The sequence below is a fragment of the Uranotaenia lowii genome, chromosome 2 (assembly GCF_029784155.1).
Source record: "Uranotaenia lowii strain MFRU-FL chromosome 2, ASM2978415v1, whole genome shotgun sequence".
Lineage (NCBI taxonomy): Eukaryota > Metazoa > Arthropoda > Insecta > Diptera > Culicidae > Uranotaenia > Uranotaenia lowii.
In genome coordinates this window covers 42,732,185-42,749,267 of record NC_073692.1, presented here as the reverse complement: position 1 = coordinate 42,749,267, position 17,083 = coordinate 42,732,185, and the positions used below count along the sequence as shown (strand labels likewise).

The following is a 17,083-nucleotide window of genomic DNA, read 5'->3' as shown; positions in this document are numbered from 1 at the left end:
TTTCGATAAATTATAAAATACCAGAGCTCTAATATTTAGAAGCTCAGGAAAAAAATGAAGATAACTTGATTTTTTTTCTACGTGTTCATCTCTCAACAACGTGTGTATTATTTTCATTGCAAAAAATACATTTATAACGAGAAATTTTTTAAAAGGCTCTTAAAATGACAATTCTAAAATACAAGATGTACCGACAAATAAAAAAAAAATATCAACATTTTTTCACAGTGGTTGTTTTATAAAGGGATAACCAACCCCCCCCCCCCCCGCAAACCCCTCCCTTCTCCTTTCGCTCACTCAAATGATTGTTATTTTCACCAGATATTAACGTTCCTTTATATTGACTGATTTTTGAAAATTGGAAAATCACCCCCTCCCCCCCCCCCCCCAGAGCCGACTCTAAGACCGCCCCTGACTTTGATGCTATTCAATTGACATCGTTCAATTTTTATATTATGTACTTTTATCCTATCTTTTCTACCTCATACGGTCTGAATTTGGGAAACCTTTCCGAAATTAAAATTTATTCAACCAGTAGCCGTGCAGAATTTCCATATAAAATTTAACATTTTATGCTTTCTGAAGCTGAAACTTTTTTAAATTCTATCTAACATATTTATTAAATGTAACAACTAGACCCAATACAGTTATTTAAAATAACAACGAGAAAGTCTTTCATACATACATACATATATGATGGACCAGCGAAAAGAGCATGAAGTTAAATAAATAAAAAGTCATGAGATGACAATTGATTTAAGGCCAATTTATCTCCTGTTGGTTGTTTTTACCGACCAACTATTTTAAAATGGAACAGTCAGACAGAATTGACTCTCCTTCTGGGCTTAATTTTATTAACACATTGCGATTTAACTTAACCCGAATGTTACAAATTTAACCTAAAACTATACTCTACAAAATTGAACAGAACACTTTCGGTAATCTTAAGATACTTAATTTTTGAAATTTGGTATGGAAGTTTTTGAGATACAGAATGCAGAATATCGGTCGTGCAGAAGTCGTCTATAATCTATCGTTCACCCGGAATGTTGCTAACGCAGTGCAGCTCCGAAACAGCGATATCAACTGATGCAGCGTGTTGCGGCAACGAGGGACCCCTCGTCATAATTGGTTTAAAATCCCAAAAAAATATATCAACACATTCTCCAACTCTTTTTGAAAGTAAACGAAGTCTTTCAATGCAGCGAATCTTCCATTGAATCAAATCTGGAAAATGTACCAAACGTTATGAAAAATATTTGTAAATTTTTCTTGTTGATTAAATGTTAAATTTAATTAGATATTATGAAAGCTGATTTCTAAAAAATGAATAGGATCTTTCAAAAGAATAAGTTACATTCTTGTACCAAAATTTGCCGAATGAATCAATCATCTGTAAGCTCTTCCCAATTAGTTTGAATGTAGACATTCACAATATTTTAATTTGATTTTCGTTTTATGATGAAGTTCTATAACGGTTCTGTAATTATCCATACATTTCAAATTCCATGTAATTTAGAGACAGTGGGTACTAGGAAAAAATAGTTCATAATTTGCGGAATCTCTAATAAATATTTGATAAGATTTTTTTCGGAAAGTCTTCTTATAAAATAATGTCCATTCCTTCACAATAATAAATAGTCAAGTCAGTCAAGTCTAAATAATTTGTGTTTCATTTTACGCTTTGGCATCCTTGTCTACCGACACCTAAGCTGTGCAAAGCGATACGGTCATTAGCCATTAATATTGAAATATGGAAAAAATCGAGACGACATCCTACGACAGGCTCTCCGAAGGGTTGCTCGGTTTTCCTTTTCATTGCCGAAGGACGAAAAATAGGTAGGTATTTACCAACCGTGGGAGTCAATCCATTTGTCGGATTCGGATCGGTGTTGTGGCTAAACGTGCCCTAAATATATGGATGGATGTTGTAATTTGATTGGCTGAAATCGATAATATCCTTCTGGGGCTGCAAATGACAACTGATAATCGGCAACTGAGCTGGTCTAGACTCGCGATCATTAATATTTTAATTCATGAAAGTAGAAATCGATATTGGGATGGGACACTATTTTTCCACATGAGATTTATTTTGGTTTAAAGCTTTTTGTCTCGTGTTCCATATCCCTTGTTTCTTGTTCTATGTTCCTTGTTCCTTGTTCCTTGTTCCTTGTTCCTCGTTCCTTGTTCCTTGTTCCTTGTTCCTTGTTCCTTGTTCCTTGTTCCTTGTTCCTTGTTCCTTGTTCCTTGTTCCTTTTTTATATTTCCTTTTTCATTATTCCTTTTTCGTTTTCGCTTTTCCCTTGCTGCTTGAACAGTTATCATTATCAGTTCTCTGCATTAGGTCATATATATAAAAAATTTCATCATTCACAAACTGGTAATCTTTCCAATGCATCCATTCTCTTCTCGACAGTGCAAACGTACTCTTTACAAATTATGCATGAATTATGAAACTTGGACGGTTGCTGTGATAGGCTTATCAAAATTACTCGGCAAAACCAGCACAAGAAAAAAAACCACGCTCCGCGCCGATTGCTGACTTTCGTTTCTGGCAGCGTATATTCAAATATCAGCTGCTCGGAACTTGACCTTGATTTTCTGACCAGGAAGCTGCTCGAATCGATTAACTAAGCCGACTATAGTGGCTCAACCACAGACAAGTGGATGATACTCATGCAAACATATGTCCGGAAGACGCAATGGTAGATCGGTGCGAGGGTTATCGTCAGTTCAAAAAATGCTGGTTCCAAGTTTCCTCGTACTTTCAGTTATCTGTGCTGTTTCGCAAGCCGTCACACGAACATAGTTCTGCTGGTTTTCATTCATATTTTTTAAGTCTCACTCTGCACAGAGATTAGAGGGTACGCATAACTTGGAAACAGCTAGCACTACCTTCTCTGATAATGGTTCTCAGTGACTAAGAATTGTGGAAGAGAAATTTATTGCAAGTGTTTTACTGATCAATTTTTAACAACTGATTCCACCGGAATGCCTTTTCGAATATCTATATATAATCTATACATTTCGCATGTCTGCTATCATGTATTTATCATTCATAAGTTTTTGCGCCTATCGGTTCTCCATAAAAATCGGTTTTAGTTCAAATTTAATTTTTCAATAAGAAATATAAATATATCTATAAAAAAAAACTTTCAAAGAGGGATTTTGATCATCTTGTTTGCCGGAAAATTCCCAATCTTTGCTGTTCATTATTGGTACAAAAGCCTACATAGGAATAAGCGAATTAAATCAGATCAATAAAAGCAATTCGATCGCAAACAAATTGTTTACAACTGCTATCGATAGTAAATAAATGCGGTTTCCATTCCTTATCAGTAGGCTCCCTACGTTGCGCTATGCGTCGTTGAATCACCTCAAGTTCACGTCGCGTCGTCGCTAGTTGGAAACGTCATCGATCTTCTAGCCTGGCGGCGGCTTTTTGAGAGATTGATTGGAAGGGAAAAACCCTTGGATTCCGAAATATTGATAATTGTTGAATCATTGCCATTATTTATGTTTGGTTTATGTATGTTGAACTTTCTTTCTTCCAGTGACCGAAAATGCATTAGGTACTTGAACAACATTACATTTGAGGCCCATGAAGTCAAAGGGGTACTACACTTTTAAGTGGTTGTGTTGTGTCATTTTCCATATAGGTATTTTCGAAAAATTTTAAGGCCTCATTTTTTTCTAAGGCTTTCACTATTCAATATCTCAGTAGCGGACCGTAAAAAACCAAGTCGCATGGAGTGCGATAGGCAAATTATTTGTTACCCTTCCAGAGATAAGGCTAGGACGCAAGATGTTCAATCAGCTTGTCAGCAGACTATTTGAAACGTTCCCCCCAAGCTGAGTCCAGAATTGCTCAGCAGTCTCTGTAATTCCCTTGGCGGAATCTTTACTCAGCTGAGAATCCTCTCATCCATCCGAAGGCGCTCGAACGCGTACGTAGATTGCGCTCAGCCTCCAAAAGCCGGGTATAAAACTGTCAGCCGTGGAGTCTTATCTCAATCACAAGTGGATCATCCGGCAAGGAGTAATCTAGTGCGATCGGTTTATATTAATTACAATTAAATCCATATAATTTCATTTCGATACGGTGAATTCGCGTACCGCGGACAAGTGGATCGAATAATCCCGCCCTCCAGAGAGGATTTAGTGAAATCGCCGTGTCTACAGTTGACTTAAACATCAAAATGACCGTTAGCGAAAAGACGCCGCTGCTGCCCCAGGAATACCAAAAGTCTTACATCATACCGATTCAGGCCCCGGAGGACTTCAACAATAATCCCGATCCGAGTCTGACAGAGCAATAGTGAGTGATTATCGATTATTTCAGGGGACGGGTGTGAGGGGTATATTAGTGTCATTAGTAACTAGTGTCCAGTACCTACTTTTCGGCCCAAAAGGACATTTTTATCATTCCGAAGGGTCATTGATCGGGTAGCATGAGATACCCTACGCAATTATCGTTATCTATTCTAAAGGTTACCTCAAATCACATTTATACATCATCAAACACAATAAATCAAAGTTACGTGCTGCAATTTTTTGTCGGGTTCCTTTTTACAATCTGTTCTTAGTCAGTGCAACTTTTGTTTTGATCAGAAATGCTGTTTCGAGAGCGGTACTTTTTTCACCAAATTGGATTGATGACATTGTTCTCCTGTTTTTCAAGAAAAAAAAACAACACAATAAACTATCAACCTGTAACGAATCTGATAAATTAAATTTACTAAATTTCGTCAATTTAACGAATGAGATTTGTATATTAAAAGATGATTTAGATTGACAGCAACAGCTACCAAATCAGGAAACCAAATCAAGTGTAACAAATTTCATATTACAACACATGTTTCACTTCAATCCCAAAACTCATAAGGACTGTATTCGAAAAAAATGCAACACTTTCATTTGTGGATAACTTTTGAGCGGATGGATGAAAATTGATGAAATTTTTAATGATAATACCTCTTAATGTTTACATGTGCAAAATTTGGTGGTGATTTGTCTAGTAGTTTTTAAGATAGCGGCTAATGAATAAGTTTGTTGACTAAAACGTTTTGGCAACCTTTTCGTCTTCTATATTGAACACTACGAACTACCGTTTATCCAAATCAAGCCTATTTTTGTTGATATTCTTTATTTCTTGGGGCTTGATATTCAAAATAATTCAACATTTTCTTTTTTATTGAAGTTATGACAAGTTTAGCAGATAGTCCACCTTCTGCATAAAAAACAACTTCATTAAATTTTTATCACTCCATTGCAGTTTTGGCTTACTGGCACGATTCCAGATCCAACCAAAACGGAGTATTATGTTTGAAAAACCTTTGGAAGTGCCATGGGAGGAAAACGGTCGCCTTTGTAGGCATTTTTGGTATTTTTGGCCGCAAATTGTGTCAATCGTTATGTACCACTTATCGATTTGCATCTTCCACAGATTGTCGGCTAAATTTAGTACCAGATATAATTTTCTTATCAATTTTCTTTCTCGATCTTCTCAGAAATATTCATGCTGGGCTTTTCAATGAAACTTTTTTTGACAGGAGACTCTCCCAGATGCCCGCTACTAGGTTTGTATCGATTTCCTTCACGATTTTTTTCAAAACTTTACCTCTTTAACGGGTCTACCATTTTGCGCACGATTTAACCACCGTATTTTGTTTATTTTATCGGCGGACAACTATATTATCATAAGGACACGATTTTTGGTCTGTTTTTTGTTTGTTGGACGAATCAGACAGAAAAATTTACCTGCTTTACCACATCTCCAATTGAAAGGCTCAGATGGCGCTTTGTTAAATTCCTCACTTCCCATACCTTCATGGAATTGACGATCCTTTTTTCCTGTTAGATCCTCTACACACAAAATTTTCGAGGCCGGAATTTAGCAAAATTTTGCTCAAATTTGACCAGCTAGAAACTTAGCAATAAATTTAGCAATATTTTTTAACTAAAATTTTAGCAAACGAGAAAAAAAGTTAGCCGCCGCTGTTTTACTTATATTTTTAGCAAAAACCGGAGAAAAAGATTGTCCGGAACCGTAATTTCATGATCTGTTATTTTTTCTCTGGAGAATCAGGGGAATGTTTGATTATTGAGTAGAATACACAAATTTCATTCACTTATAATTTATTTTTAACATTAAAAAAAAATCACACTTTTTGTAAAACGGAAATTCCGATCCTGGGAACGCACCTACTGGCTAGCGAAATCCCATGCCATCTTCATTAAAGAAAGCACCGAGGTGTTTGCCGGATGCAGCTTGTTTCCAGTTGTGGTCCTTCTTTATTGCCGGAGTGTTGCGGGTTTCGTGTTGCAGTTTTAACCTGGTAGAAAAAAAACAAACACACAAATTTGAAATTTAAAAATTGGACAATCTAAACATTTTAAGATCGGACCTTACCTGTAAGCATCCGGTGTCGATTCAGATATCATTTACTCGCGGAGTAGGCCACCACTAGAAACACCACCAACGAACATCCGGAACCGCACTTAATCGCGACAGCTTTTTATTTTTCTCCCAACTGGCGCGGCGGCTGCTGTCTGTGAACAAAGCGGCTGAAAAACCTTCGTTTTACTAAAATCTAGTAAAATGACCTTTTTTATTACTAAATCAAGTAAATGTAGCTTTTTGCTAACTGAACAGTAAAAAAATATTTTTGCTAACGGAAAGTAACAGCGAAATTTTGCTAAGTGGAGCCCCGAAAGTTTTGTGTGTAGGACTTCTAAAAGGATTCATCACATGAATTTTGGTCGCATAGTTGATTCCAAGGTGATTTGGGGTCTCTCAATGGGACTTTCCAAGATTTTTCACGACCCTGCACAAAAATCTCGATCACTGAATTTATTCTATCTTAAATATATCTCAAAAACTACTTGACAGATCGCCACAAAATTTTGCACATATAAACATTACATTACTGGGTAGTACCACTGAAAATTCCATCAATTTCATCCATCCGTTCAAAAGTAATCCACAAATAAAAGCCTTGCATTTTTTTCGAATACAGTCCTTAAATCTCTAAACACAATAAAAAAAGCATAGTAAAACTACAAAATCCGTGGTTTAAATGAACAACAGGCAACCATATTTTTGAGTCAAATATGTTTTGTTGTTTATAATACCTTACGCATTAGCTATTTTACCATGTGCTCAATTTGGCTGCGCATAGTAAATTCGACTGCGTTTTAGCAAAATTGTCAATAAAATAATGCATTGTTTTACTTCGTGCCTAGTAATATTGATATGTTTCATGATGAAACTAGTATGTGTTATGACAAAGATTAGTATGCACGAGGAGCTTGATTTGAATAGTAAAATTACTATGCATGTTTGTTTATTTAATTGCATGCATACATTATGATTTTATTTAAAACATTAAAATTAACACTTCCGACACACGTCGGTCAATGTAAGTGGGTTCTACTGATGCCCTGGAAAGATTTTCAAAGCTATGAAACTTGAAGGCAGCTCAAAATTTGTTTGTTTACTCACGGGTTTGATGATTAATGATCCCGAATTAGTAAAATAGTAAAATTATCATACGCACTGATGTTTTTGAGTCAAATATGTTTGGTTCTCAAAAGTACCATGTGCGTGATATTTTGTTGATATGAATTGGTGCCACTGTGTCTAAATTACTATGCGGACGCTAGTTGTACCTAGTAGAAATTATGATGAAATCATCATGACCATAGTATTTTCGACAACAAACATTGGCAGTTATCGAAAATTACCAGGTTCATTTCAATAATGTTTCATGTGCACTTTTACAAAATTGATAATATGATTTGCGTAGTTGAAAATACTATAACGCAGAAATGGCAAAATTATCATGACAACGTCATTGGAACAGCAACGCAATTTTTTTTCCGTGAATTTTCTCTGGGATTTTAACGCTCTCGTGTTTTTCATCTCCTCTACAGATAAATCTCGACAGATGAAATCACTTATCTTTTTGCAGCTGGAACAAAGATAACAGACTATTACGTTCACAAAATTCACACTTTTGGACTGATTTTTTTTCAATTTTGAGCATACACATTGATGAAGTTGCTTCATCGGCAAATTCTGACTAGAATCCCGAAGATTCTACGATAGTGCAACCAGTGCTACTCGCATTGATATTTAGAGTCCTATAAAGCATTTATAATCTGATTTTGTTAAAATTCAAACATTTGGAAAAATACATATGCAGACATGGCCTAATTAAAAGGGGCGGGGGCTAGAGGGTTAAACTTCTCCCCATGTAAGTTCAGAAAAAAACATCTTGTTTTTCTTAATTTTTTATCAAATTTTTATGATCGAGTAAGGTTATTTAAGAGTATACTTGACTAAAAACTGATGTGAAACCCTCGAAAACTAATCCCAAGTTCAGCATTCTCAAACAGTTTTGCAAAATTTTCTCACTTGTTGAAACAAATTGTGCAGAATTTTAACATGACAATGCTTTGAAATGGCGATGCAAAATTTTAAAATCAGCATTTATACCCAAAAGATCACAATTTGAATGATAAGTCCATGATTGAGGGCTCTGAAATAAATTGCACTACTTGGTTCATATTTAAAATTCTGATCTTGACAGGGCTGAATTAAGCCATCGGGAGTTCTGGGGCAATTTTTCTCGGGGTGTCCCTATGATTCGACTTTTTTCAAATGCTATCCCAGAAAATACAAAACATTTCAAACGGGTAAAAGAACTGGAGATTAGTTCAGTATACTGTCTTCGAATAGCCTTTTTGACTGCGTAGAAGATAATTATTGGTATTTTCAATTAAAAATCGTTTATTAATCACGTGCAAACATTGCGGAAGAGTTTAGAAATTTCTCAAAAATGGAAGCTCTAATTTTAGTTGCAAAAGCAAAATTTAATTCTCTTTTTTAAATACCCTTATCATCAACTAAAATTCTCTAAATAATTTTCAATGACTTTCATTTAATCAACGACCGTCTGGTTTGTGCTTCATCGAGAAATATTAACTAATGACAGTTGAGAAGTATCATGAAAATTTGAAACATAGAATACGATATTCAAAAAAATAAACAAAAACAAAATATTGAAATTCAAATTCCTTAGAGATGCACATACAACAGTGACATGAGTTGAGTACCTTAAACAAAAATCCTGAGTTCTGAAAATTTAAAAAAAAATGAAATTGAACTTTAGTAACTGAAGAAACAACACAAGACTTGAAAATCTCAATGAATTGAATATCAATATTTACTACATTAGATGATAAAATTTCGGTTAAATCAGTTGAAAATGTTTCAATACGAATTTTAAGTCTTTGACAGAAATTGGTTTGGAAATTCAATAAAGAAACTTTATACTGTCGATTGGTCCTATTTAAGCAACTACAGTTTTTTTAAGATTTTAGAATATATAAATCAACGGAAATTTCAATAATATTGATTGAAAAATGAAAAGTTTTAATATTTAATACCCGGTATTAACCTGCATACTGCTCGGGTAAAATTCTAAAATGTTTATCATAAAGCTTCTCTGTTCTCTTCTAAGTTAAAAGTCTTAACAATAAGCAGCTAATTTCGTCAATCTTTACAGTTTTGACGAAATTAGCTGCTATTTTAGTGCAGTAACCTTTACTTGGAAAGTTAACGTAATAATTAACATTATTATTGTGCAAGACGTTTGTATGCAATAAAAATGAGGAGATGTTTTTCTATATTTAACCTGTTCTATACAGAATATCTAGAAATTGAGGTTTTTTGCCCCATATTTTTCTTAGTTTTTTTTCGATTTTTTCTTTTGAATTCGGTTTACATTATTTTTTGTCCAGATTTTGAGTTGAAAATTTTGAAACTCATTACAGACCCCGTTCGTTTTTGGCAACATTCGATTTTGGCAACATTCGATTTTGGCAACATCCGATTTTGGCACATGTGCCAAAATCGAACGGTTTTTAGAAGCGACATTACCTTTTAGTTTTCTCTATAACAGGACCAATCTAATTTAGACAAACACACAAAAATACGTATTTACGTTTAGAAATGGTGATTAAATACAACAACAAAAACAAAAGTTTTTAAAAAAAATTATTAAGTACTCAAAAATTACAAAAGGATGAAAAATTAAAAATAATCAAAAACAAATAACTAAGATTTTGATATTCCCAGGCCCCAGCTCGGAAAATTCGGGAGAACTCCTTCACTGCCTACCTCTAGGGAGCCCTCTTCACTCATGTAAGAGAAAAACTATTCTAGATATTATTTCACGGGGGCTCCTTTAGTTGTTATATTTCAAATTTTCATTCAGATTTTCTAATTTTAATTTATTTTAATAGATTTGTAGAAACTGAAGTAGAATGATTAAAGCTATGTTAAAACTTTTTTCTCCTCGGGGGCCGGAGCAATTGCTTCTCAGGTAGTGTGAGGAGAGCTCTCGCATCTCTGTGAGAGAAAGAGAATTCTAGCCAAGAGCGCCCAAGTGTTTGAATCATACACCTCAGTGAGTGGTTATGGAGATAAAAATTGGTTTGACTCTTTACCACACAACAAGAGGTTCCAAGTGTCATGATTTTCCAGGACTTTTACTATTTTTGAAGTGCTGATTTTTTTATTGGTTCTTTAAAATTCGAATCTGAATTCTGAATCTAAATTTTAAATCTGTAATCGATCACCTCTATCTGACTACACTACTGGAAAATAGTTGATCCATGATGAACAAATTGTGACATAAATGATTTAAAAAATAAAATTCTTCTCTTCTAATTTCTACCCTCCTGTAATTTGTAAAATCTTGAAAGGTTCTTATCTAAATAACATTACTTCGATAGTAATTAACGAGGTCGGTATTTGAATTCTGAATTTCAATTTGATTTTATCTTCCCAACTTCAAAAATTTATTATCATTTATGTTCTGAGCTTAAATTACTTAATTTACATTTACTTACTACATCGTTTATTGCAAGTTGCAAAATTCTTGGAATCATAACGAATTTTATTTTATTTTTCATGAATTGAATCAACATTTCATTTCGTAAACTGAATACAAAGTCTTTTCCGACCCTTACCACCTTACTCTGACTGAGCTTTTGCTGCACGTGCCAGATGCAAGATATCGTTTATCAATTTTTACTTACTTAATGATCCCGCGCCGATCCTCCGGTGCATAGGGCCGTGGTAAAAGACCTCCACTGTTGACGATCCGGAGCCAGCGTCTTCACCTGGTCCCAGTCAAGATTCTCGTCGACAGTTCGGATTTCAGCGGCTAGGCTTCGCCGCCACGAATTTCTGGGTCTGCCTCTTCTTCGATGACCTTCTGGATTCCAATCTAGCGCCTCTCTGCAAATCTCGTTTTCATCTCTTCGCAGCGTGTGCCCAATCCATCTCCACTTACGTTCCCGAATCTCGATTTCTAGCGCCTTTTGATGACACCGGCGATGTAGTTCCTCATTCGAGATCCAGTTGCCAGGCCACCAAGCGCGGATGATATTCCGCAGGCAGCGATTTACAAATACTTGCAGTTTTCGCGTCGTTACCGCATATGTGCACCAAGTTTCGCACCCGTACAGCAATACGGATTTGACGTTTGAGTTGAAGATTCGGATTTTTGTTCGTAGAGAGATCTGGCGTGACCGCCAGATGTTTCGGAGACTCGCAAACGCAAATCGGGCCTTTCTGATCCGTGTTTCGATGTCTTTTCTGGTACCACCATCAGGCGTAATCTGGCTACCAAGATACTGGAAGCACTCCACTTTCTCAACTTGTTGCCCAGCTACCATGAAACTGGAGGGATTTCCTGTGTTGATCTCCATCGACTTGGTCTTTCCGACATTGACTTTGAGACCTGCTGCCTTGGAACTTTCGGTGAGGTCGTCGAGTTTGCTCTGCATATCTGGTTGTGTTTGAGCGAGCAAAACAATATCGTCAGCCAGGTCAAGGTCGTTCAGTTGCTCCATTGTTGAAGGATTCCACGGCAATCCTCGGTTCGGTGCACAGTCAATCGATCCAATCAGAATCTCATCCATTACGATTAGAAAAAGTAGCGGTGATAGAATACATCCTTGTCTCACTCCAGCAGTTACCGGGATTGGTTCGGACAAGACACCGTCGTGCAAGACCTTGCACGAAAATGCCTCATACTGTGCTTCGATGAGATGGACTAGTTTCTCTGGGACCCCTCGTCGCCTTAGAGCCGCCCAGATGTTTTCATGGTTAAGTCGGTCGAATGCTTTTTCGAAATCAACGAACACCAGCAGAAGAGATTCCTGGAATTCGTTGATTTGTTCCAGTATGATTCGTAGCGTTGTGATGTGGTCCACACATGATCGTCGAGATCGGAATCCAGCTTGTTGCCGTCGGAGTGTAGCGTCTATTTTCTCCTGGATCCTGTTCAGAATCACTTTGCAGAGTACTTTGAGGGTTGTACAGATCAACGTTATGCCTCGCCAGTTACCGCACTCTGTCAGGTCTCCTTTCTTCGGGACCTTTACGAGGATACCCTGCATCCAGTCGGCCGGGAATGTTGCAGTATCCCAGATGTCAGCGAAAAGACGGTGCAACATTTGTGCTGATAGAGCAGGGTCGGCTTTCAGCATTTCAGCAGGGATGCAATCGATCCCAGGTGCTTTGTTGGATTTCATGTTTTTGATTGCCGCTTTTATTTCAGCCAGCGAAGGCGCTTCCGAGTTGACGCCATTTATGCGACTTACTGTTGGCGCTTCGAGCTGCAGATTCTGTTGGCCATCGCTATTCGTGACTCGGAAGAGTTGTTCGAAGTGCTCAGTCCATCGTTTGAGCTGATCTGTTCGATCGGTCAATAACTGACCTGCTCGGTCTTTTAGCGGCATTCTTGCATTAGTCCTTGCACCACTGAGGCGGCGAGAAATGTCATAAAGTAATCGGATATCTCCATTGGCGGCGGCTCTTTCTCCCTCTTCGGCTAGGGAGTTTGTCCAGGCTCTCTTGTCTCGTCTACAAGCTCGTTTAACTGCCTTTTCCAGCTCCGCATATCGTAAGCGGGCGGCTGCTTTGGCTGACCCGGTACATGCCTGCTCAATTCCGACTTTCGCCTTTCTCCGATCATCGACCATCCTCCAAGTTTCATCCGACATCCATTCACTCCTTCTTCCACAAACTTTACCGAGAGTACCATGGCTCGTCGTGATAAAGGCATTCTTGATTCCACACCACTGTTCTTCGACTGTTCCGTCTGTCGGCAGCTCCGAGGCTCGGGATTCTAGCTGTTCAACGTATGCCCTTTTCACCTCTGGATTCTCCAACCGGCGGACGTCGTATCGACACCCGACTTTCTCCTCGCGCCGTTGGACACGTGCAACTCTCAGTCGTATCTCGCCAAGGACGAGGTGATGGTCAGATGCAATGTCTGCGCTTCGCTTGTTGCGGACATCAAGAAGGCTCCTTCTCCATTTTCGGCTGATGCAGATGTGGTCAATTTGATTTTCTGTTCGGCCATCTCGGGATACCCAAGTGACCTTATGTGCTGGTCGATGGGGGAAGAGCGATCCACCGTTTATCAATGGGACTACTTTACTATATTAATCTGATCCACACCAGCCATCGATGAGAACATATAGACGGACGTACAGTAGAAATAATAAAGTTGTTTTTTATTGACAGCCACATCCACAAAGCTTATCAAGTAACTCAGTCACGTGTCAGAAAACGATCGATTTCAAACTTTCGATGAGTTGAGTTTTCATTCCAAATATTTATCTCCAACTTTGAGCGCATATTTCAATTTGATTCAAACCTTTACGTTAATGATAGGCTACTTGAAGCGAACATTCAGTTGTAGCCTGTAAAGTTTAATTTTGATGCTGCGCGAGACGTTTATTCTGGTACTTTTTTCGTCTCACCCGAGCGGATCGACTGACGTCACAATGAATTGATAAGAACGAAGAAATTGCGCAATATTTGTCACATTCTTCCCCATCATGGGTCGCGAATATTTTTTTTCGTTTTTGTTTTGGTTTACTGTAAATGGAACGACATTTCCAGTAGCAGAGAATGAGGAGACTTGAACCCTCAGCCATATCTCGTAACTGTAATTTTTTTTAACAAAAATCTAATTTTCTAGAAAAAAAAAGTGCCAATTGGAGCAAAACAAGAATACTGTTTCATTAAAAATGTTTAAAAATTTTTTTGGAGTTTTTGAACTATTGTTGAAAAATTAATCAAAATGTGACATTTTGTAATGTTTCCAAAATAAAAAATATTATAATAAAAGTATTTATTTCAACATTTCAGTTCTTGGAGAATGATATGAACTTCATAATATCAAATTTTCTGAGCAATGATAATCGTTGATTTTACCTATGGGTTCAATTGATCTCTTGAGTTCAAAAAGATACATATCCTAGTAAAAAAGACTTAAAAGGTTGATTATGTATGAACAAAAATTGGCATTTATGATATGGATTAGAGGGTTGTAAGAAAACTTTGAGAATCCTCTTTCTCTAAGACTTATGGACTGTTAAATCAAAAACAATATGGCCTTAAAACAGTCAATGGATCTTTTATTTATCGATTTTGCTTGGTTTTGACAAAGGTTTAAGGTTCCTCCTTTAGATTTAAAAAAAATCACATTTCTTTGCTTTCAGAAATTTGAAAATACGGCGAGTTATTAAATTGTCCAAACAAGATGACATAAGAACAAAGAAAATGTAATCAAGTCACTACTGCACCCAATAATAAGACTCTCTTCAAATCATGACATCCTTGGATTGTTGAAAAAATAGCTCAAAATCCTGGGGCAAATCGTCATTAACCAGCTTTGTGACCGGTGGCATTGTCCTTCCAGCGCAATCGCATTGCATATGTCTGGAGGAAATTTTATCGTCTTTGATGCAATGCACGTTTTAAAACATTTCCGGCGTAGAGTTGGCTCCATCCGGTATTGAAATTGTGCAACCTCTTCTGTAGGTGTTATGTATGTCAAAACCGGGATTCGATCACATGAACATGGGCGTAGATGACTTGACTTTGTGTATGGGTCTTGAAAATTAAAGCCAAAGCGCTTAAAAAAGCCCAGCATGTTATTTGCCCTATGGATGATAGTATTGTAATGGTCTGTGAAAGTAAGTTTGGAGTCTAAGATAATTCCCAAATCCCTGACTCATTCACATTTTTCTACATTCTGATCTCCTAATGTAATTGTTATGTTTGGTGTTGTTCTTTTTCTGCTAAATGATATTAAGCTGCATTTTTTTACATTGAGCTTCAGAAGGCTTTTTTTGCACCACAGGTAGAAAATGTGAATTTCATTCTGGAATATGCTGATGTCTTCTTCATTTCTTATTTCCAAATAGAGCTTCATGTCGTCGGCATAAATGAGCATTTTGAGATTTTTGAGAATAAAGGAAATGTCATTTACATATAGTATGAAAAGTAGGGGTCCTTATTGAGATCCTTGCGGAACTCCTGAAGTGACTTGAATAGGAAGCGATTTCTTTCCATTGACTCTATCCACTACGCCAAAGCCGCTAACTATGCTTGCATAACGCAACGATAACAAAAAAGATGGTAGTCGTTCTGAGCTAATTTTTCTATGAAATCCGTGGATATATGTTTTTTACGAAATCATGAACACATAATTTCATAAAACACACCGATTTGTTATAAGAAGAAAAAAGCAATTAAATGCAATAAGTCTACATATTTTTCATTTTTTTTTTTTTGCAATACTTCCAGTGACTCATACGCCCTTACCAAAGAGGAACTGAACAAGTTCATCAACGACCCCTGCTGGATCCGGATCCGCTACGTTTGCATGTCAATCTACTGGGTTGTGTGCCTGAGTGCCCTGTTCATTTCCTGCTTCATGGCGTTCACCGCACTAGAGAACGGTTTTTGCGATGCGGCCATGAACAAGAGCAGCTCGTCATCGGTGGCTGCTGACAATGGAACAGATGTTCTAGCCACAACAATCCTGCCCTTTGATTTGAAAACAACAACTGCAGCAACAATATCAACGGACACAACGAAACAACCGACCGATGGCACAACCAGAGTGATTTTCGGTGTTCTCGAACATCCTGCCTAAACTCTGGACAACTGCACGGGTGCTGGTGCAAGGCTGTGATCATACTTAACCTCTATTAATGTAGAATAGTTTGACAATTTCGAAAACCCTGACTGTAGTGATTGATTATCTTTTAAACTTGCCGTGGGCCTTGTGATATCGTATATATTTAGGCATGAAATGGAACAAATAACAAGAAACTCTGAAAGCCAGTTCGACTTCTTCTGCAGCTCATCGATTAAGTGACATATATTTAAAATATCTTTACTTCAATGTGACAATCTGATTAAAAAAAATAGACGATCGATCAGCATGATAAACACGACGAACACGTTCTATAAGCATGGAAAAGCGTTCGAAATTTCCAGTTTGAAGCACTCTTAAAAACGTTTGTCGAGCCGTAGTATAAACAGAGTAGTAAAATAATATCAATCTATGCATGAGCGAGTAGGATTATCGTTGTACGCTTCGGCTGACGGAAGAAAAACGCAAACGATGCATTGCAACGCGATGAAAAAAGCAAAAGCTTTCAAGCGGCATACAAACCTGATGTAATAGTAGAAAGGATTTTCGTAAGACATCTTGGCCATGAGGAGCGTGACGTTTATATAATAAACCATTTAATTGTAAGGATTGAGAATAAAGTTATTTTGAGAATTGAAACAAGTTTCGAAATTCAGCTCGCATTGTTAGGCAATGCATCTTGCCTCCATGGCCTTTTTAGGCAAGATGCAAAATCCGGCCAAAACAGTACGGAACAACCGTGTTTTCTCAGGAAAGGCAGCAGACGTTTATTCAAACACTCTTTCACGTAAACTTCTTAGTTGACAGTCCCGGAAGCTATGAAAATGCTGCTTTTCAAGCCACAGGTACAGATGGCTTGCCAAACCAGATAATTCTTCGCGAACTTTGACAGTTTCATGTGCTTGAAAATGTCTGCTAACTTTCTCTTCCTTTTGCCGTATAAAACTCCTGTCCCGGAAGCTGATTGTAGTCGGCTTTGACGTAGGTTTCGTCGTCCATTACCACGCAGTCAAACTTCGTCAGCATCGTCGTGTACAGCCTCCGGA

General features: G+C 37.3%; 1 protein-coding gene across 1 annotated transcript; it reads left to right on the top strand.

The window, feature by feature from the left end:
- The first annotated feature begins 3,998 nt into the window (after positions 1-3,998).
- Positions 3,999-16,336, top strand: LOC129748810 (uncharacterized). Its single transcript, XM_055743566.1, has 2 exons — positions 3,999-4,318; positions 15,683-16,336. Exons 1-2 carry the CDS (start codon positions 4,200-4,202, stop codon positions 16,032-16,034), a joined length of 471 nt encoding a protein of 156 aa, XP_055599541.1. The 5' UTR covers positions 3,999-4,199; the 3' UTR covers positions 16,035-16,336.
- The last annotated feature ends 747 nt before the right edge of the window (positions 16,337-17,083 follow it).

Excerpts from the sequence above, each read along its gene's own strand:
- LOC129748810 (XM_055743566.1), top strand. The coding sequence starts at position 4,200 with ATGACCGTTAGCGAAAAGACGCCGCTGCTGCCCCAGGAATACCAAAAG. Across the intron at positions 4,319-15,682 it reads CCGAGTCTGACAGAGCAATA|TGACTCATACGCCCTTACCA; the intron begins GTGAGTGATTAT and ends CAATACTTCCAG.